At 38.2% G+C, this 22745-nt stretch overlaps 1 protein-coding gene across 4 annotated transcripts in view; it reads left to right on the forward strand.

Annotated features, from left to right (window-relative positions):
• Positions 1-22745, forward strand: part of PRKCQ (protein kinase C theta) — a gene marked incomplete at its 5' end in the record, with an annotated part of 105751 nt that overhangs the window by 27131 nt on the left and 55875 nt on the right. For all 4 annotated transcript variants that reach the window (XM_081226775.1, XM_081226776.1, XM_081226777.1 and 1 more), the window contains 2 exons: positions 1545-1705; positions 5307-5480. In XM_081226775.1, coding sequence (XP_081082901.1) covers positions 1545-1705; positions 5307-5480 — 335 coding nt within the window. The remainder of the gene's footprint in view (positions 1-1544; positions 1706-5306; positions 5481-22745) is intronic.

The raw sequence follows: 22745 nt of genomic DNA on the forward strand, positions 1-22745 counted from the left end.
GTAGAATCATGAGTAATTCATCTTGATTAACCTGAGTCCTCTGGATTTAAATTCTCCACGTACCTGGCCTGATAAATGATTCTTTTCTAGTTAGAGATTACAGACCTAGCCACCAACAAAGAGTCTCCTACTTCTTAGAAGTACTGTAAAACCAAAATATACCCCACTAGAAAACCTTCCTAAGCAGGTGGTGGTGGTGAGAGGTTGAGGTGGGAGAAGAAAATGCAGCCATCTCTGGAGGAAACAATTGCAAACTTTTCCTTAGAATTTTAGAACATTACTCCCTGCCGTGGTTAAACAGTTTTACAGAAATAAATCCTCCATAGAGCTCTATGGTAGGAATACCACAGACCATCTTATTCTGCACCTTTGAGACTTTTCTGGAAAGTTTAAGATTAGAAAGGGGATTATGGACACCAAGGGGGGAAAGTGGGGGGCATGGTGGGATGCATTGGGAGATTGGGATTGACATCTATACACTAATATGTATGAAATAGATAACTAATAAGAACCTGCTATATAAAATAAATACATAAACTCAAAAAAAAAAGAAAGGGGAAGAATAGCCTAACGTCCTTAACATTTTTGATGTTATGGAAGTTTATCCAGCCTTCTGTTTGAAGGTCCTTCATGAGAGGATATGACCATGTGATTCTGAATAGTTTCAGCATACATTATAAAATACTTATTTTCCTTGGACTTAGAATATGAAAGCTAAACCTAGAGATCGGAAAATAAATGTCATTATTCCAGCCACAAAAAAAGACATGATAATTATGTGATGTGATACAGGTGCTAACTATCTAGTGATATCACAGTAGATAAATGTGTCAATCAACATGTTATGCACCTTAAATTAGCACAATGTGACATGTCAATGTATTTCCATTTTAAAAAAAGAAATGTTATAAGGGGGTCGGAGGAAGGCTCCAGAAAAGTTTTTCTACACCTTCTCTGGCAGGGGGTGAGGAATAAACTGTCCTGAAAATTTTTTAAAGAAGGGTTTGGATTAGATTTGGGAAGGGTCTCCGGGCAGAGGAGTAGACTGTGTGTCTCAGACATGATCAAGGTAGGTAGCATCTTGACTCGAAGACTGTGGCGAATGATGCATTTCAGATCTTTATAATGATCTGCTAGCCATGTCGTCGTCCCCACGTGGTCACAGAAATTGATGCCACTGTGCCTGTGAGCCACGCAAGCAACGGAGAATCATTTTTCCTCCAATTTGGTTAAAATCCCTATTTGTCCGTGATTCGGCATTATCAAAAGTGCTCATTCCTGTTGCATAGATGGTCTTTTGCTGATTGGAATGTTTCTTAACTTGATATTTTCCCCAGTCTGTTGCATAAAGAGCCACAGTCCACCCCCCAGATACCAGGCTCCCAGGCAGGAGGTGCTGCTTTTGCCCTGCAGGAACCCCTTTCTGCATCGCTCTGAATGGAGCTTCAGAATGGGATGTGGAAAAGAAAGCGTGTTCTCAAAGTAGCTAGAACGACCTTCCGCTGTTCCTTATTTCCTTTTAACCACTGATTTGCCATTTTCAGAGCCTCAGGGGATCTCCTGGGAGTCTCCCTTGGATGAGATGGAGAAAGTAGGCCATCGTCCAGAACCTGAACTTAACGTAGAAAGACCATCTCTACATATGAAATTAAAAATCGAGGATTTTACCTTGCACAAAATGTTGGGGAAAGGAAGTTTTGGCAAGGTATGATATTGTATGTAGAATTCTGTGGCCCAACTTCCAGAAATTGAAGAGCAAATCTGGCCAGTGGAACTGAACTGGTGGAACTGAACCACACATGGGTGTGCAGAGAGCACATTCCTGGTCAGGAACTGTCATGTGATGTGATATATGTTAGAGGGCAGAGAGACATCTGAATAAATAGGGACCCGGGGAGCTCTGGGGAATAGCAGCCTCTGCTTCCTGGGAACAACGATTCAAGCCATTTCACTGGGAAGGTGTTCGTCCCACAAGCTTGTGTGTTCAGTATCTTTGGACACCAAAGAAATGAGAAGGTGCCTCAGCCGGTTCCTGTTTCACAGATATTTTTGTTTCGTTGGTGGGTTTTTTGTTGTTGTTTTGTTCCTTTCTCAAACCTGGAGTGTGGTTTTTACCTTCTGTATGATTTCTTCTCTACCAAATGTCCTCAGCCTTGTTTTAGTTTGCTAGGGCTACTGTAACAAAATACCACAGGTGGGGAGACTTCAACAACAGAAATTTATTTCTTCTAGTTCTAGAGGCTGGAAGTCCAAGATCAAGGTGTGGATAGGGCTGTTTCTCCTGAGGCCTCTCTCCTGGGTGTCCCTGCTGTCTTCTCCCTTTGTCCTCACATGGCCATTCCTGTGTGCATGTCTGTGTCCTAACCCCCTCTGCTTATAAGGAGACCAGTCATATTGGATTAGGATCCACCCTAATGACCTCATTTTAACATAATTACCTCTGTAAGCACCCTGTCTCCAAATATGGCCACACTCTGAGCTGCTGGGGTTTAGGACTCCAACATATCAGTTATTTGGAAGGGACACAATTCAGCCCAGAACACGGCCCTAGCTTGAGCGTCTTAGGAAAAGTTCCACGGAGGAAGTCCCTCTTCTAAATTCTTCCTGCCACTCACTCAGGTTATGGGCCATTAGTCAGTCACAGAGGGCAAGGAGAGGAGGAAGGAGACATAATGGAAGAAATTATAATCAACTCTCGGTGACAAGAGGAGATTTTCAAGCCAGTGATTGTAAAGAGGGATGTCATGGAATATAGGCTTTTAGGTTATTTTGAATATTAAGGATATCACATGTATTAATGGAACTCTCAGTTGTTTTATATTTATATTGGATGCAACGTCTAGGAAAATTTTAGCCAAAGACTACTGTTCCATGAATTTGTGCAACCAAGACCAGCATTATGCTCGGCACCTGCTCACTAGACTTTGGCTGCAAAACTTACCCAGTTTATTTAATAATAATGTAACTGGGTATTGCCATAGCTGAATGACATTGTGCTGCAGTTGGGGTTTCTATATAATACCAAGGCATTGCCTTCGGCAGAATCCACTCTGCCCTACAAACTGTAGCTGATATCCAATAATTCGTTTATTTTGTTTCCACAATAACGTGAACCATAGCAGGCTCGTCTGGTGTTAATCTGAGTGTAATAGGCAATTTTACAACCAGTCTTCATTAAAATTAACGTCAATTAATGTGCAGTTTATAACCTGTTTCCAAAAATTAAAAGCACATTATAGAGATGGAAATGGCTTTTTTTTTTTTTCAGCTTCTTAGTTTATGGCTGGTTTGGGGATGTTTTATTGAAAGAAGCAATTACCAAAAGAGGACTTTTAATTATTAAAGAAAAGCTTTTCTTTGTTCCCGTGTTGATTTTACTTTTCAACAAGGTTAAGAAGACATTAAGTTAAACCTATATGCCTTAGTAAATAACCCAAGGGACAGCTGAGAGCTTCAGGTATCCTCTGCTCTGTGTCCAAAGCAGTAAGCCCCTCACCATCAGGACCCCGGATCCCTGCACTCTGAGGGGGCTGCACCGTGGGGCCCAAGGAGAGGGGCATGAAGCACCAGAGCAGAACGGGGCAGCCATATCTCCTTTTCTTCCAACACTAAGAATACTCAAACTTGTTTTTCTTCTTTCTTTTCACTCTATATAGGAAGTATGGTTCCTCACCAAAATGGTAGCCTCTATATTCTGGTTCTCCATCGATTTTAGGCCCAGGAGAACAAATTGCATGTTTTCTGGGGATATGTATGCACATCATTCATTTACCTGAATTCTCATCTAAGCTCTACCCCCTGTATCAAGCCAGCTACCCCAAAGTTATGTGTCTGCACTGTATTATTTTAAACATAGACACATGCATTTTCACTATTGGTATAACATCATTAATGTCAACATTCCCTAAAAGTCACTAAAAGAAGCAAATAGCAAGGTTTTTTTTTAAGTATAGTTGATTTACAATATTAGTGTCAGATGTATAACATAATGATTCAATAGTTTTATAGTTTATACTCCATTTAAAGTTGTTACAAAATAATGGCTGTATTTCCCTGTGCTATACAACATATCCCTGTTGCTTACTTATTTTATGCATAGTAGTTTGTATCTCTTAATCCTATACCCCTATATTGCCCCTCCCCCTTCCCCTCTTCCCACTGGTAACCACTAGTTTGTTCTCTATATCTGTGAGTCACTTTCTGTTTTGTTATATACATCCATTTGTTTTGTTCTTTAGATTCCAGTAACTGTCATTTAGAAAGCATTTTACAGTTCACAAATCACTTTCCCACCTGGTATTTGATTTTCACAACAGTCCTGTAAGTCAGCAGTGTGTTGATAGTTACCACTTTTACACATTCGGGAACTGAAGCAGCCCAGGGAGGTTAATTTGTTTGCCCACATTCCCACATTCCCACAGCTAGTAAGTGAAATGAGGCCTGAGCTGGGGTTTTCTGTCTCCAAATGCCATGTCCTCACTCCTGTCAATCGTCTGTGGCTGCATCATTTGCAAAAGTGAAAGTTGGTGAAACTCTCCATTACATGCCATCTGGTGTCCTTTCTTACAAGACTCATGAAATCAAGTGGAAAAAGTAAACTTTGGAGTCAGATTTCCCACTGAGTAGCTCCATGAATTTGAGAAAGTTACCCTTTGAGCCTAGTTTTTTAAAAATTATTACTATCTCTCTGTGTTGCAGAGTGTTCTGAGCTAAGAATTAAATAGATACTAAAATTAGATAGCACATGTAAAGCACATAGCAGGATGTCTGACACATAGTAGGTCTTGAAGATAATATTAGTGTCTGTGCCATCAGAGGAAATGCTGTCCATTCTTTAAGCACATCAGGAAAGCTCAATTCCTCACATATTCTTTTTTTGCCTTGAAAAAGTGGGTAAAACTTAGAGTAAGGTCTTATGCTCATTTTCAGTGATACTTCAAGAACAATCAAGTCTTCCTTCCACTACTTGCTGCTGCTTCCTTCAATACATATTTGCCTCTGAATGTTCTTATAAACTTACTCAGGTCCCTGGGTAGACAGGGCACACTTTTTTAAATAGAATTTTTCAGGGGCTGAGAATAACCCATCCAATTGCACTGTAGTTTTGTGAAACCCTTTGAAAGGTAGAGAGAGGATGAAACCGTTCCGTATCATCCCACACCTGTGAAGCTCTATTTGTCTCCAAAAAGGGGGTGGAGGAGGATTGGAGAAGTCGTCTTTTCTCACCCAATACATCTCTCTCAGGACTTCGTGACTCTTCTTTAATGAGTATGAATCCAAATAAAGTGTCTTCCCCTTCCCTCTAGGTCTTCCTAGCAGAGTTCAAGAAAACCAATCAATTTTTCGCAATAAAAGCCTTAAAGAAAGATGTGGTTTTGATGGACGACGATGTGGAGTGTACAATGGTAGAGAAGAGAGTTCTCTCCTTGGCCTGGGAGCATCCATTCTTAACGCACATGTTCTGTACGTTCCAGACCAAGGTAAGGCTATCCTTCATCTCTGCCTCTCACCCCAGTAAATCTGGGTGCTCCTGGCAGCCCTCATTTGGAGACATGGGGTACTCTCTCCGTATATTTCTTCTTTACCTTTGAGTCCACCTTCCATCCATACAAAAAAATTTCTTTTGCTCTAAACACCATTGAAATATTACTTAGAATTTTTTAATGTAGTTGATTGGGAAAGGGCCTTACTTCTGGATTTGCTTGTTTTTTAGAATTTGGTTTAACTTACATAAGCAGTATGTGTGACTTGCTTAACAAAGCAGTGCTTTGTGAGAGGGAAAAAGTGACATCTGTTTATTCATCTACCATACATGTATTTGAAGAGACGAAATTTGGAAAACTAGATCAGAACGTGTGTGCACTGTTATTTTCCTTTATGAGGCCAGTAGAAGATCATCCTTTAGAGCAGGCTTCATCAGTGAGGCCCTGAGCATTGTGGTAAAAGGGTGAATTTTGTCAGAAGCGTCTCTTCTGTTCTGGGAGAATTCTCCTCCTGATCTCCTTTTTCCTTAAAAAAAAAATTGACTCATTTTAGAAAATTTGGAAAGTGCTTATATGCTCAGAGAAGAAATCGTTTTAGAAAATTGATTTTAGAAAATTTGGAAAGTGCTTATATGCTCAGAGAAGAAATCATTTTAGAAAATTTGGAAAGTGCTTATATGCTCAGAGATCATTTTAGAAAATTTCGAAAGTGCTTATATGCTCAGAGAAGAAAATCATATGTAATCCCATCACTTGGGTATATGCACCATTAATACTTCTAAGTTTATCCTTCTAGATTTTTCCCCCATTAGATTTTTAAAGGTAAAAATAATGACCTACTGTAAATACCTCCTGTTCTGTAACTTGAATTTTCAACACTCTACATTTCCTCACATCTGTGGATATTCTTCTATAATTTATCTAATTAGGCTACTTCTAAATTTTGTTCTGATTTCAATAACACTGAAGTGAACATCCTTGTAGGTCAGTCTTTCTGCACAAACATAATGATTTTCTTTTTTTATTTTTCTACCCTACTTGACCCTATCCCTATGTATGTAGCCTAGAATAATAAGCAGACCCATGTGGAGCCATGTGGTTAAGGTCCAAAGAACATGAGGAGTTTTTCTCTTGTTCTGTTTCAAGCCTTGATGATAATGTCCTACCTTAGGACAAGTAACCGAGGACCTCAAGATGCCTCCAGCCACAGAAGGTGTTAGTGGGGAAACTGGGAGTCAGCCAGAAAATGTGGACGGTCACTAGGGGTTTCATCACCACTCCTCCAGCTCCCAGTAGATTCTCAACAAGTGTTTAATTAGGGAATAAATGAATAAATATACTTGGCTAAAATAAAGAGAAACCAGACCATGAAAAATCACTCAATGATCATATACTGTATTCAAAGCATTGTGAAGGATATAGAACTAATACAGTTCCTGACCTGGAGAATTTCATACTATAAAAAATTAAAGAGGCAAGAATGACACTTCTAACAGTGGTGAGTAATATTAATTGCAGAATGCAGACTCTAAGCACCAGAGCTGAGAAAACTAGAAATTAGAATTTGAATAGAAATTAGAATAGGCAGAAAGGGTCTTGGACAGCAGAGGTGTAGTGGCTATAAGAAGGCATGAAGGAATAAAGGGATTATGATAAGCTGTTTAAAAGTAGGCTTATGTTTTACAGCAGGAAGGAGTTTGGAATTTCTGATAATGAGGGTTAGAAAGATTTCCTGCTAGAAATTTCCTCCTGGAGATCATAAATATCTGTTGGTCTGGGATGGTGCAGATATTTTACTGGAAGACAAAGTAAGGAACTCTGTCCCACTCTCCTGGTCTGTGTTCTAAATTTGCCGTGCACCCTAGGGGTTACTTACAATCTCATTTTTCCTCTTGAAATATTGTGGGACTTTTATCAAAATACTAAATACACCTCAGACCAGGCTTCTAGGGGCATTATGTAATCAAGTTTCACTTGGCACCTTTCCCTGCTGTTTTTATATATTTGTTTGTATCATTGTTTTCATACCGTGTAGGGAAGGCTGTTATGAATCCCACTTTGCAGAAAATAGGTATGTTTCCTTCTCTGATTGTCAGTTAGAGCCTCAGGCAGAGTTTGCTTCTTGCCCTGTTAAAGGAAATGCTCTTAAGATTTCAAGCCTATGTAATGCTTTACCAAAACCAGAAAAGTAAATGCATGAGAAAAAGTGTCAGAGAATGTACATATCAAATATAAAAATGACTGTCTCACTATTTAGATTTCAAGGAATTGAGTCCTTTTAGAAATAAGAGATGTGGGGTGGGGTGGGGGGAGAGGCGAAGCTTACATTATACTTTCTGAAGGACCCTGATTTGAGATGTCTTGATTTTTTAATTTTATTTATTTTTTATTGAAGTACAGTTGCTGTACAGTATTATAGGTGTACAATATAGTGATTCATAATTTTTAAAGGTTATACTCCATTTATAGTTACTATAAAACATTCGCTAGATTCCCCGTGTTGTACAATATATCCTTGTAACTTATTTTATACTTAATAGTACTGATTTCTTTTTCAAACCTTGTATGTCAAACAAAATAACCAAATGCCACAAGTGAGTGTAAACAGCAGCAATCGATATGAATCATGATTTCCTCTGGGTAATTTTTTAATGTAATCAGTTGGGAAAGGGCCTTACTTCTGGATTATTTTGTCTGCTTGCTTATTTTTTAGAATTTGGTTTAACTTATATAACAACGAGGATTCCAAGCATATGTGACTTGCTTAGCAAAGCAAAGATTGCTTTGGCTCTTTGGGGTCTTTTGTGGTTCCATACAAATTTTAGGATTATTTGTTCTAGTTCTGTGAAAAATGCCATGGGTATTGTGATAGGTATTGCATTAAATCTGTAGATTGTTTTCTGTAGTATGGACATTTTAACAATATTAAGTATTCTAATCCATGAACACAGGATGTCTTTCCACATTTCTTTGTATCATCTTGAATCTTCTACATCAGTATCTTTTAGTTTTCAGACTACAGGTCTTTCACGTCTTTAGTTAAATTAATTCCTAGGTATTTTATCCTTTTATGATGCAACTGTAAATGGGATTGTTTTCTTACCTTCTCTTTACACAGGATACAGAAATGCAACACATTTCTGCATATAAATTTTGTATCCTGCAACTTTATTTATAAGCTCTAATATTAGTTTTTTCACGGTATCGTTATGGTTTTCTATGTATAGTATCATGTCATCTGCAAATAGTGACAGTTTTACTTTCTCCTTTCCAATTTGGATATCTTTCGTTTTCTTGTCTGATTGCTATGGCTAGGGCTTCCAATACTATCTTGAATTATAAGTGGTGAGAGTTGGCATCCTTGTCTTTTTCCTGATATTAGAAGAAAAGCTTTCAGCTCTTCACTATGGAATACGTTGTTAGCTGTGGGTTTGTCATATATGGCCTTCACTAAATATGTTGAAGTGTATTCCTTCTATACCCACTTTGATAAGAGTTTTTATCATGAATGGATGTTAAATTTTTTTAAATGCTTTTTCTGTATCTATTGAGATGATATGGTTTTTGTCCTTCGTTTTGTTAATATGGTGTATCACGTTGACTGATTTGTAGATACTGAACCATCCTTGCATCTCTGGGATAAATCCCACTTGATCATGGTGTATGACTCTTCTAATATATTGTTCAGTTTGGTTTGTTTATATTTTGTTGAGGATTTTTACATCTGTATTCATCTGGGATATTGGCCTGTAATTTTTGTGTGGTGTCTTTGTCTAGTTGTAGCATCATGGTAATGCTGATCTCACAGAATGAGTTCAAAAGTATTCCTTCCTCTTTAATTTTTTTGGAATATTTTGAGAAGGATGGGTATTAACTCTTTTTATATATTTGGTAGAATTCCCCTGTGAAACAATCTTGTTCTGGACTTTTGTTTGTTGGGAGTTTTTGTTTGTTTTTTCCTACTTACTCAATTTCATTACTGATTATCAGTCTGTTAGATTTTCTGTTTCTTCCTGATTCAGTCTTGAAAGATTGAATGTTACTAGGAATTTATCCATTTCTTTTAGGTTGTGCAGTTTGCTGGCATATAATTGTTTATAGTTGCCTCTTATGATTCTTTGTATTTCTGTGGTGTCAGTTATAACTTCTCTTTCATTTCTGATTTTATCTGGGCCATCTTTTTTTCTTGATAAGTGTGGCTAAAGGTTTATCAGTTTTCATTATCTTTTCAAAGAGCCAGCTCTTAAATGATCATTTCTACTTTTATTTTTGTCTCCATTTATTTCCACTCTGATCTTAATTATTTCCCTCCTATTAACTTCAGGCTTTATTTCTTCTTTTTATAGTTCATTTAGGTGTCAAATTCGGTTGTTTGAGATTTTTATTTCTTGAGGTAGGCCTGTATTTCTATGAACTTTCCTCTTAGAACTGCTTTTGCTGTGTCCCATAGACTTTGGAAAGTTGCATTTCCATTTGTCTCAAGGTATTTTTTATTTCCTCTTTGATTTCTTCAGTGACCCATTGGTTATTTAGTAGTATGTTGTTTAACCTCCATTTCTTTGTGTTTTTTGCAATTTTCTTCTTTTGATTTCTAGTTTCATACCATTGTGGTCAGAAAAGATGCTTGGTATGATGTCAGTCTTGTTAAATTTATTGAGACTTGTTTGGTGGCCTAACATAACCTACCTGGAGAATGTTCCATGTGCACTTGAAAAGAATCTGTATTCTGTTTTTGGATGGAATGTTCTGTATGTCATTTAAGGCCAGTGTTTCTTTATTGATTTTTCTGCTTGGATGATCTATCCATTGTTGAAAGTGGCATTAAAGTCCCCTATTATTATTGTATTACTTTCAATTTCTCCTGTTATGTCTGTTAATAGTTAGGTGCTTCTATGTTGGGTGCATAAATATTTACAAATGTTAAATCCTGTTCTTGGATTGACCCCTTTATTATTATGTAATGTCCTTCTTGGTCATTTGTTACAGTATTGTTTTAAAGCCTATTTTGTTGGCTATGAATATTGCTACCCCAGCTTTCTTTTCATTTCCTTTTGCATGGAGTATCTTTTTCTATCCCTTTACTTTCATTCTGTGTGTGTCTTTAGGTCTGAAGTCTCTTGGAGGCAGCATATAGTTGGGTCTTGTTTTTTGTTTTTAATCCATTCAGCCACTGTGTGTCTTTTGATTGGAGCATTTAGTCCATTTACATTTAAAGTGATTATTGATAGATATGTACTTAATGCCATTTTGTTAATTGTTTTCTGGTTGCTTTTGTAGCCCTTCTCTGTTCCTTTCTTATTCTCTTTGCCTCTTTCCTTGTGGTTTAATCATTTTCTCTAATGTGATGTTTGTGTTCCTTTCTCTTTATTTTTTGTACATAATAGGTTTTTGATTTGCAGCTACCATGAAGTTCATCTCTCTCTCTCATATATGTATATGAGTTTATTTTAAGCCCAAAGTCACTTAAGTTAGAATGCATTCTAAAAGCACTACATTTGTACTCCCCTTGCCAACATTTTGGTTTTTATGTCATATTTTATGTCTTTTTGTGTATCCCTTCACTTCTATTGTAGTTATAGTTGATTTTACTACTTTTGTCTTTTAGCCTTCATGCTAGTTTAAGTGGCTGTTCCACAGCCTTTCCTATATATTTGCCTTTACCAGTGAGATTTTTTCTTTCATATATTTTCATATTTCTGTTTATGGCCTTTTTGTTTCACTTACAAAAAATGTTAAAGGGTTTTCTTTAAGGCCAGTTTAGCGGTGATGAACTACGTTAGTTTTCACTTGTCTGGGAAACTCTTGATCTTGTCTTCAATTCTGAATGATAACTTTTCCAGGTAGAGTACTCTTGGTTTTAAGTTTTTTTCCTTTTTTTTCCTTTCAGCACTTTATCATGCCACTGCCTCTGGCCTGCAAAGTTTTTGATGAAAATTCAGCTGACAGTCTTATAAGGGTTCACTTGTAGGTGACTAGTTGCTTTCCTCTTGCTGCTTTTAATATTATTATCTTTAATTTTTGCCATTTTCATTGCAATGTGTATTGGGGTGTATCCGTTTGGGTTCATCTTGTTTGGGACTCTCTGCTTCCTGGGCCTGGATATCTGTTTCCTTCACCAAGTTAGGGAAGCTTTCAGCCCTTTTCTTTTCTCCTCCTGGGACCCCTATAATGTGAACGTTAGTAGGCTTGATGTTGTGCCAGAGGTATCTCAAACTATCATTTTTAAAATTTTTTTCTTAATTGGGTGATTTCCACTCTTCTGTCTTCCAGATTGCTGATCCATTCTTCTGTATCATCTAATCTGCTATTGATTCCCTGTAGTGTATTTTTCATTTGTTATTGTAGTCTTCAGTTCTGATTGGTTCTTTCTTATATTTTCTGACTCATTGTTGAAGTTCTCATTGTGTTCCTTTATTCTTCTTTCAAGTTCAGTGAGTATCTTTATGACCATTACTTTGAACTCTTAAATCCAGGTAATTTACTTATCTCTATTTCATTAGGGTGTTTTTCCCAGGGTTTTATCTTGTTCTTTCATTTGGAACATAATCCTCTGTCTCCTCATTTTGTTTGACTTTCTGGTTTGTTTCTATGAATTAGGTAAGACAGCTACATCTCCTGGTTTTAAAGGTGGCCTTGTATAAGGAGCATCCCCTGTGTGGGCTGGGCAGCTTTGGCAGGCTGGTTGGGTCAGGCTCAGCCTAGGGGTGAGGGGGGCTGGAACTGGAGCAGGTATGGGCTGGGGGGTGGGGGGTGCCTCTGGACAGGGTGTCCTGTGGCCACCCTGGCAGGATGGCTGGAGCAACATGAGCCAGAGTGGCCTAGGATATATACCACACCAAAGCCACCCTGGTAGCATGGCTGTAGCTAGTGCAGGCCTGGGGCATGCTGTGGTGGCCTTGGCAGGCTGGCTACAGTGTCTGGACTGTTTTCCCATCCATGCACAGCACCTCCAACCCTGGAGAGAGTTCCAGCAGTTCCCCACATGTTTGGCAGATGCTCTAAGGTTAGTAAATGGATTTCCTTCAAATATGGTCTAAAGTGTCCTTTAAATTGCTGGGTTTTTTTTTTTTCTCACTGTGCACCAAGGTGGGCAAGTCTGTGCACAGGCCTCTCAGTGGTATCCCTCTCTACTACAGATCGCTGTGTCAGGGGTGTTTCCTGTTGATGCTGGGTCTTGGTTCCTCTATCATTTCTTGTGCAGAAGCTGTTCAATCAGCTTCTTGTGCAGAAGCTGTTCAATCAGCTCTTTGTTCTTCAGGAGGAATTGCTTTCTGTGTAGGTGCACATCAGTGTGTCCATGGGAGGAATCTTTTAACTGTACTCACTAACAAATTAAAATCTATTAGAAACAAATTAATCATAAAACCTTGAAAATACATGTCATAAATTACTTTAGAAAGTCCCTGTTAAATTAATTCAACGAATGTTTCTTGTTGACCTGCTAAGTTCTATGTTTCCCCAAAGAGGCAAGACTCAAACTATATGGGGATTAAATTAGAAAACTATTTCCTTTTGCTACCTAATTCTAAGTAGTAAATAGAAAAAAAAAAGTTCTAGCTTGGAAGAATAGTATTCTGCTTTCTTGATTTTAAGATACCATCAATAATTAGATGCCCTATTTTCTTGATACACAAAATTATTTTAAAAACTAGAAGCCATCTCCCAATTTCAGACTTGTCTAAACGTGAATTAACATGTATGTCAATTAGAAATTGTATTGGCTGCTAGTAACAGGGATAGAAAGTAACAATGACTTACATGAGATAGAAGTGTTTTTCTCTTCATATAAAAGGAGTTACATACATGGTTCAAAGCAAGTATGACAGTTCCATGGTGTCAGAGATCCAGGAACCATCTGCTCCCTGTTCCATCATTTACTGTACTGAGTTCCCATCCTCAAGGGTACTCCTCAGTCCAATGTGGCTGCTAGAGCCCAGCCCTCACAGCCACATTCTAGAGAAAAAAGAACAACCTCATGCCAGCTTAGTCTTCTTTCTTAAGTCACTTTTCCAAAAGGCCCACAAAAAACTGCTGCTTGCCTCTCTCTGACTCTTCCATAGCTGTAAGGAAAGCTGGAAAGTTGAATCTTAAGCACACTGTCATCCAGAATAATTTTTTTTTTTTACTAAGAAAGAAAGGGAGGCAACCAGCCATTTCTGCTCCAACATATATATTAAAATAAAGAAAATATGATTAAAACTAGGTTTACTGAAGCCTATTTTGTGCCAGATAGTTTCCTAGGAACTTTAAATATATTATCTCATTTAATTCTATAAACCCAATGAAGTAGATATTATTATTCTGTTTTACCTATGAGAAAACTGAAGCTAAGAAAGATGAACCTTGCCTTAAGGCCACTCAGCTAGAAACGGGAAATAGCATTCAATCTTACCGTATGTCTTTGTCCAGATACGGGCCTCCTATATATTCATACCATGTGTCTTAGTGACATGTCATCTCTGTAGTATCTAAATGTTCACCTACAGGGGAAAAAAACACAGAAAAATAGTTTTCCTCTCTTTTTAATTATGCTAGATTAAAAGTTCAATAACTCGGGCTTCCCTGGTGGCGCAGTGGTTGGGAGTCTGCCTGCTGATGCAGGGGACGCGGGTTCGTGCCCCGGTCTGGGAGGATCCCACATGCCGCGGAGCGGCTGGGTCTGTGAGCCATGGCTGCTGAGCCTGCACGTCCGGAACCTGTGCTCCGCAATGGGAGAGGCCACAGCAGTGAGAGGCCCGCGTACCGCAAAAAAAAAAAAAAAAAGTTCAATAACTCAGGTACACAAAGTTTCTCCGATCTATCTCTGATAACCCTAGGTGAAAATAACAGGGTTTGGAAAGAAAACACAAAATTCAACCGAGTAAATTTAGAGATCTAATTATCTTTTTTTCAACAATTCATGAATTTAGCAGCATCCATCTAGCAAACAGAAAGGAGCTCTGAGGACCTGTATGAAATGGAAGACTTTTATAGGAAGAAAGTAGGGAGCGACAAGGAAAGAGCAGATTGTTTCAGTCAAGGTCACCTTCCTTAGATGGATGTCCTCACTGGTGCTGATCAGGAAGTTCCAGACTGACTGGTTAAGATTACATTCCTGGGGATGTTTGGAATTGCAGTTAGCTTACATATTAAGTGCCGGTTTGGAGATGTGGGCTTAGCACAAGTGATTCCATTTGGGGACTGTTGTTTCTTTTCTAACAATCACACCCCCTCTTTTGCCTCTTTTGATCAGACCCTCAACTTAACTGGGAGATGTGATCAAAATTTAAGGTATTAGCACCACTCCCAGCTACCGTTCTGAAGTTCTCATGGTTTTTGATGGTCCTTTGTGTGGTGTTCACAGGTCAGGATGTTTTTCACTTAATCGGTGGTATTCACAGGCCACAGAGTTCAGGGTCACAATTTCTAAGTCAGTCATTCTCTTCATTGCTTTCTTGAAGTTCCACTCTTAGGGAGATCATTTAGTTGGTGGCCAGTGGCTGCAAACATAAATTTAAAGCCTTTGAAAGAATATAGCATTCCAGGGAGTTCACTATGATTATGAAAAGTAGGATAATTTCCAATATCTGGAATGCTCTTCAGCCCCAAGACCCAAACTAATCAAAATCAAATAAGTCAAAGAAAGACCCCATTGAAAGAGTCACCTGTTTAAGGCAAGTGGCTTGTTCAGTATTTTTATGTAACTGAGCCTCAACTTCCTCAGAAGTGTTAATCCAGGTGCAACAGGTTGCCTTGGCTTAGTGAAGTAGGGCCCTGACAAAGAAAAGGTTTGCTTCCCCTTAGCCTTGTGTCCCTTTCTTTGTATACAAAGCCTAGATACAAAGTTCCCCAAGTTTGGGGTTATTAACCAGAGAGAGGGAAACAGACCAGAGGGTCTCTGACGTCATGGATAGATCAGAGTTTTTGATGATAAATCCAGCAATCTAAAAGGATACCCCCCCACACACCCAAGCAATGGCCTGGGAGATGTGGATGATGATGTTATCTTTACAGGCCAGTGCCAGAGTAAACGCTGAAGAAGAGAGGGTGTCAAGTTTAGTTGTCCAGCAGTCTACCTCAACATCGGCTACTTCTCAATTTGATTTTGAGGTCTTCAGTGGGTGTACAGGACCCAACATTAGGTGGGGACTTCTTCAGTTGTGAGATATGTACCCAAGGTTCAAGCCCCTGCAGGTTGGCTGCCATCAGGTTAGTGAGGAAGATCTGGTAGAGTCCCTTCCAAGGAGACGCAAGGGCAGTCTTTGTTCTTAGTGACTCCAAATCAGAAGGGTGGGAGAAAATTGGAAACATTAGTTTGGAGAGTCACAGCCAGTTAATTGAGGGAACTAGGAGTATTCAAGATCCAATCCAGTTTACAGGTATATAACAAAACCTCAAAAACAATTACCAGGATTAGAATCTAAAATCTACAAAGATACAGTTTTCCTCTGTATCATCACCATTTTTTTCAACCAAAGATAATTACAGTAAACCTAATTCGTTTGCATTAAACTTGGCCTGATTAATTACATAGTGCAGCAAGAATAGTGACTGACCATTTAAGCTCTTTTAAAAACTTTCCTGGAAAGGAATCTCAGAGTGAACTCTTAAAGCCTCTGAGGCTTTAAGCTAAGCCAAAGTCTCACAGTAAGATTTTACCTGCAATACCTATAACTTTGGGTGAATTTCTCTCTTCCTGAGGTCCAAAAAATATCCTGAGTTTCCTGGAACCTACCAGGAAATTACCTTTCTTACTCACCTGGTTAGCTCCTAGGAACCTTGGTACCAGAGTACCAGTCCAATTTTCCCAAGGGACTTTACTGACTTCCTAAAGTCAACTTTAGTTATTTAAATCTGTCTGGTCATATCTGAGTCTATACACATCTCTCTCACATATCACGTTCCAGTCAAGGTCTTGGTAATATAACCAGTGTATCCAATTGTGTCCTGTTACAAAAACAGACTCTCACTGAACTTAACTTAAATAACTATTTTTCCATAAAAAGAATACTTGAGGGTTTCTGGATTCTGGAGGAATCAGAGAGAAAAAGTAAACGTTTCATCTTTGTTTACAAAAGTATACTTTACGTAATTGTAAGTCATGATAAGTCTCAAATCTAGAAAAACAAAACATTAAAGTACCAACAATATTTCAAATAAGAAGTCATAAAAATTCTAATCCTCCTCCTCAGTTCATTCAGTCCTGTGTTATTAATTCTTGTTCTGCTTGAATCCAGTTTTTTCCATTAGTTCTGGGAATTTTTACCTAGTTCAGTTTTGTGATGTAAAGTTATCATTAACCTGTATTTGCCATAGTTCACTCCATAAATCTCTTCAAAGATGAGGCACTTTTTTTTAACATCTTTATTGGAGTATAATTGCTTTACAATGGTGTGTTAGTTTCTGCTTTATAACAAAGTGAATCACTTATACATATGTCCCCATATCTCTTCCCTCTTTCATCTCCCTCCCTCCCACCCTCCCTATCCCACCCCTCTAGGTGGTCACAGAGCACCGAGCTGATCTCCCTGTGCTATGCGGCTGCTTCCCACTAGCGATCTATTTTACGTTTGGTAGTGTATATATGTCCATGCCACTCTCTCACTTTGTCCCAGCTTACCCTTCCCCCTCCCCGTATCCTCACATCCATTCCCTAGTAGGTCTGTATCATTATTCCCATCCTGCCCCTAGGTTCTTCTGACCAATTTTTTTTATCCCATATATATGTGTTAGCATACAGTATTTGTTTTTCTCTTTCTGACTTACTTCACTCTGTATGACAGACTCTAGGTCCACCCACCTCACTACAAATAACTCAGTTTCATTCCTTTTTATGGCTGAGTAATATTCCATTGTATATATGTGCCACATCTTCTTTATCCATTCATCTGCTGATGGACACTTAGGTTGCTTCCATGTCCTGGCTATTGTAAATAGAGCTGCAATGAACATTTTGGTTCATGACTCTTTTTAAATTATGGTTTTCACAGGGTATATGCCCAGTAGTGGGATTGCTGTGTCATTTGGTAGTTCTATTTTTAGTTTTTTAAGGAACCTCCATACTGTTCTCCATAGTGGCAGCACATGCTGCCACATTCCCATCAGCAGTGCAAGAGCACTCCGTTTTTTCCACACCCTTTCCATCATTTATTGTTTGTAGATTTTTTGATGATGGCCATTCTTACCGGTGTGAGATGATATCTCATAGTTTTGATTTGCATTTCTCTAATGATTAATGATGTTGAGCATTCTTTCATGTTTTTGTTGGCAGTCTGTATATCTTCTTTGGAGAAATGCCTATTTAGGTCTTCTGCGCATTTTTGGATTGGGTTGTTTGTTTTTTGGGTATTGAGCTGCATGAGTTGCTTGTATGTTTTGGAGATTAATCCTTTGTCAGTTGCTTCATTTGCAAATATTTTCTCCCATTCTGAGGGTTGTCTTTTCACCTTGTTTATGGTTTCCTTTGCTGTGCAAAAGCTTTTAAGTTTCATTAGGTCCCATTTGTTTTTTTTTCCTTTTTATTTCCGTTTCTCTAGGAGGTGGGTCAAAAAGGATCTTGCTGTGATGTATGTCAGAGTGTTCTGCCTATGTTTTCCTGTAAGAGTTTGATGGTGTCTAGCCTTACATTTAGGTCTTTAATCCACTTTGAGTTTATTTTTGTGTATGGTGTTAGGGAGTGTTCTAATTTCATTCTTTTACATGTAGCTGTCCAGTTTTCCCAGCACCACTTATTGAAGAGGCTGTCTTTTCTCCACTGTATACTTTTGCCTCCTTTATCAAAGATAAGGTGACCATATGTGCATGGGTTTATCTCTGGGCTTTCTATCCTGTTCCACTGATCTATATTTCTGTTTTTGTGCCAGTCCCATACTGTCGTGATTACTGTAGCTTTGTAATATAGTCTGAAGTCCGGGAGCCTGATTCCTCCAGCTCCGTTTTTCTTTCTTAAGATTGCTTTGGCTATTCAGGGTCTTTTGTGTTTCCATACATCTTGTGAAATTTTTTGTTCTAGTTCTGTGAAAAATGCCAGTGGTAGTTTGATGGGAATTGCATTGAATCTGTAGATTGCTTTGGGTAGTAGAGTCATTTTCACAATGTTGACTCTTCCAATCCAAGAACATGGTACATCTCTCCATCTATTTGTATCATCTTTAATTTCTTTCATCAGTGTCATAATTTTCTGCATACAGGTCTTTTGTCTCCTTAGGTAGGTTTATTCCTAGATATTTTATTCTTTTTGTAGCAGTGGTAAATGGGAGTGTTTTCCTCATTTCACTTTCAGATTTTTCATCATTAGTGTAGAGGAATGCAAGAGATTTCTGTGCATTAATTTTGTATCCTGCTACTTTACCAAATTCATTGATTAGCTCTAGTAGTTTTCTGGTAGCCTCTTTAGGATTCTCTATGTATAGTATCATGTCATCTGCAAACAGTGACAGCTTTACTTCTTTTCCAATTTGGATTCCTTTTATTTCTTTTTCTTCTATGATTGCTGTGGCTAAAACTTCCAAAACTGTGTTGAATAATAGTGGTGAGAGTGGGCAACCTTGTCTTGTTCCTGATCTTAGTGGACATGGTTTCAGTTTTGCACCATTGAGGATGACGTTTGCTGTGGGTTTGTCATATATGGCCTTTATTATATTGAGGAAAATTCCCCCTATGCCTACTTTCGAGGGTTTTTATCATAAATGGGTGTTGAATTTTGTCAAAAGCCTTCTCTGCATCTCTTGAGATGATCATATGGTTTTTCTCCTCCAGTTTGTTAATATGGTGTATCACATTGATTTGCATATATTGAAGAATCCTTCCATTCCTGGGAAAAACCCCACTTGATCATGGTGTATGATCCTTTTAATGTGCTATTGGATTCTGTTTGCTAGTATTTTGTTGAGGATTTTTGCATCTATGTTCATTAGTGATATTGGCCTGTAGTTTTCTTTCTTTGTGACATCTTCTTTGTGACATCTTTGTATGGTTTTGGTATCAGAGTGATGGTGGCCTCATAGAATGAGTTTGGGAGTGTTCCTCCCTCTGCTGTATTTTGGAAGAGTTTGAGAAGAATAGGTGTTAGCTCTTCTCTAAATGTTTGATAGAATTCGCCTGTGAAGCCATCTGGTCCTGGGCTTTTGTTTGTTGGAAGATTTTTAATCACAGTTTCAATTTCAGTGCTTGTGATTTGTCTGTTCATATTTTCTATTTCTTCCTGGTTCTGTCTCGGAAGGTTGTGCATTTCTAAGAATTTGTCCATTTTATTGGCATATAGTTGCTTGTAGTAATCTCCCATGATCCTTTGTATTTCTGCAGTGTCAATTGTTACTTCTTTTTCATTTCTAACTCTACTGATTTGAGTCTTCTCCCTTTTTTTCTTGATGAGTCTGGCTAATGGTTTATCAATTTTCTTTATCTTCTCAAAGAACCAGCTTTCAGTTTTATTGATCTTGGCTATCATTTCCTTCATTTCTTTTTCATTTATTTCTGATCTTATCTTTATGATTTCTTTCCTTCTGCTAACTTTGGGGTTTTTTTGTTCTTCTTTCTCTAATTGCTTTAGATGTAAGGTTAGATTGTTTATGTGAGATGTTTCCTGTTTCTTAAGGTAGGACTGTATTGCTATAAACTTCCCTCTTAGAACTGCTTTTGCTGCATCCCATAGGTTTTGGGTCATTGTGTTTTCATTGTCATTTGTTTCTAGGTATTTTTTGATTTCCTCTTTGATTTCTTCAGTGATCTATGTGTTTGTATGTCTTACAGATTTCTTCCTGTAATTGATGTCTAGTCTCATAGTGTTATGGTTGGAAAAGATACTTGATATGATTTGAATTTTCTTAAATTTACCAAGGCTTGATTTGTGACCCAAGATATGATCTATCCTGGAGAATGTTCCATGAGCACTTGAGAAGAATGTGTATTCTGTTGTTTTGGATGGAATGTCCTATAAATATCAGTTAAGTCCATCTTGTTTAATGTATCATTTAAAGCTTGTGTTTCCTTATTTTCATTTTGGATGATCTGTCCATTGGTGAAAGTGGGGTGTTAAAGTCCCCTACTATGATTGTGTTACTGTCGATTTCTCCTTTTATGGCTGTTAGTATTTGCCTTATGTATTGAGGTGCTCCTATGTTGGGTGCATAAAAATTTACAATTGTTACATCTTCTTCTTTGATTGATCCCGTGATCATTATGTAGTATCCTTCTTTGTCTCTTCTAATAGTCTTTGTTTTAAAGTCTATTTTTTTCTGATAGGAGAATTGCTACTCCAGCTTTCTTTTGATTTCCTTTTGCATGGGATATCTTTTTCCATCCCCTCACTTTCAATCTGTATGTGTCCCTAGGTCTGAAGTGGGTCTCTGGTTGACAGCATATATATGGGTCTTGTTTTTGTAGCCATTCAGCCAGTGTATGTCTTTTGGTTGGAGCATTTGATCCATTTACATTTAAGGTAATTATCGATATGTATGTTCCTATTACCATTTTCTTAATTGTTTTGGGTTTGTTATTGTAAGTCTTTTTCTTCTGTTGTGTTTCCTGCCTAGAGAAGTTCCTTTAGCATTTGTTGTAAAGCTGGTATGGTGCTGCTGAATTCTCTTAGCTTTTGCTTGTCTCTAAAGGTTTTAATTTCTCTGTCAAATCTGAATGAGATCCTTGCTGGTAGAGTAATCTTGGTTGTAGGTTTTTCCCCTTCATCACTTTAAATATGTCCTGCCACTCCCTTCTGGCTTGCAGAGTTTCTGCTGAAAGGTCAGCTGTTAACCTTATGGGGATTCCCTTGTATGTTATTTGTTGTTTTTCCCTTGCTGCTTTTAATATTTGTTCTTTGTATTTAATTTTTGATAGTTTGATTAATATGTGTCTTGGCATGTTTCTCCTTGGATTTATCCTGTATGGGGCTCTCTGTGCTTCCTGGACTTGATTAACTATTTCCTTTCCTATATTAGGGAAGTTTTCAACTATAATCTCTTCAAATATTCTCTCAGTTCCTTTGTTTTTCTCTTCTCCTTCTGGGACCCCTATAATTTGAATGTTGGTGCATTTAATGTTGTCCCAGAGGTCTCTGAGACTGTCCTCAGTTCTTTTCATTCTTTTTTCTTTATTCTGCTCTGCAGTAGTTATTTCCACTATTTTATCTTCCAGGTCATTTATCCATTCTTCTGCCTCAGTTATTCTGCTATTGATCCCTTCTAGAGAATTTTTAATTTCATTTATTGTGTTGTTCATCACTGTTAGTTTGTTTTTTAGTTCTTCTAGGTCCTTGTTAAACGTTTCTTGTATTTTCTCCATTCTATTTCCAAGATTTTGGATCATCTTTACTATCATTATTCTGAATTCTTTTTCAGGTAGACTGCCTATTTCCTCTTCATTTGTTAGGTCTGGTGGGTTTTTACCTTGCTCCTTCATCTGCTGTGTGTTTCTCTGTCTTCTCCTCTTGCTTAACTTACTGTGTTTGGGGTCTCCTTTTTTCAGGCTGCCAGTTCGTAGTTCCCGTTGTTTCTGGTGTCGTCCCCAATGGCTAAGGTTGGTTCAGTGGGTTGTGTAGGCTTCCTGGTGGAGGGGACTAGTGCCTGTGTTCTGGTGGATGAGGCTGGATCTTGTCTTTCTGGTGGGCAGGTCCACGTCTGGTGGTGTGTTTTGGGGTGTCTGTGGCCTCATTGTGATTTTAGGCAGCCTCTCTGCTAATGGATGGGGCTGTGTTCCCGTCTTTCTAGTTGTTTGGCATAGGGTGTCCAGCACTGTAGCTTGCTGGTCATTGAGTGAAGCTGGGTGTTGGTGTTGAGATGGAGATCTCTGGGAGATTTTCGCCATTTGATATTACATGGAGATGGGAGTTCTTTTGTCGACCAGTGCCCTGAACTTGGCTCTCCCACCTCAGTGCACAGCCCTGTCGCCTGGCTGGAGCACCAACAGCCTATCCTCCACATGGCTCAGAATAAAAGGGAGAAAATAAAGAAGAAGATAAAATAAAGTAAAGTTATTAAAATACAGAATAATTTTTAAGGAAAAAAAATTTTTAAGTAATAAAAAAAAACAGAACCCTAGGACAAATGGTTAAAGCAAAGCTATATAGACAAAATCACACCCAGAAGCATACACATACACACTAACAAAAAGAGAAAAAGGGAAAAAAAAAATATATATCATTGCTCCCAAAGTCCACCTCCTCAGTTTGGGATGATTCGTTGTCTATTCAGGTATTCCACTGATGCAGGGTACATGAAGTTGATAGTGGAGATTTAATTCGCTGCTCCTGAGGCTGCTGGGAGAGATTTCCCTTTCTCTTCTTTGTTC

The sequence above is a fragment of the Mesoplodon bidens genome, assembly GCF_964165515.1.
Source record: "Mesoplodon bidens genome assembly, chromosome: 3".
Taxonomy (NCBI): Eukaryota; Metazoa; Chordata; class Mammalia; order Artiodactyla; family Ziphiidae; genus Mesoplodon; species Mesoplodon bidens.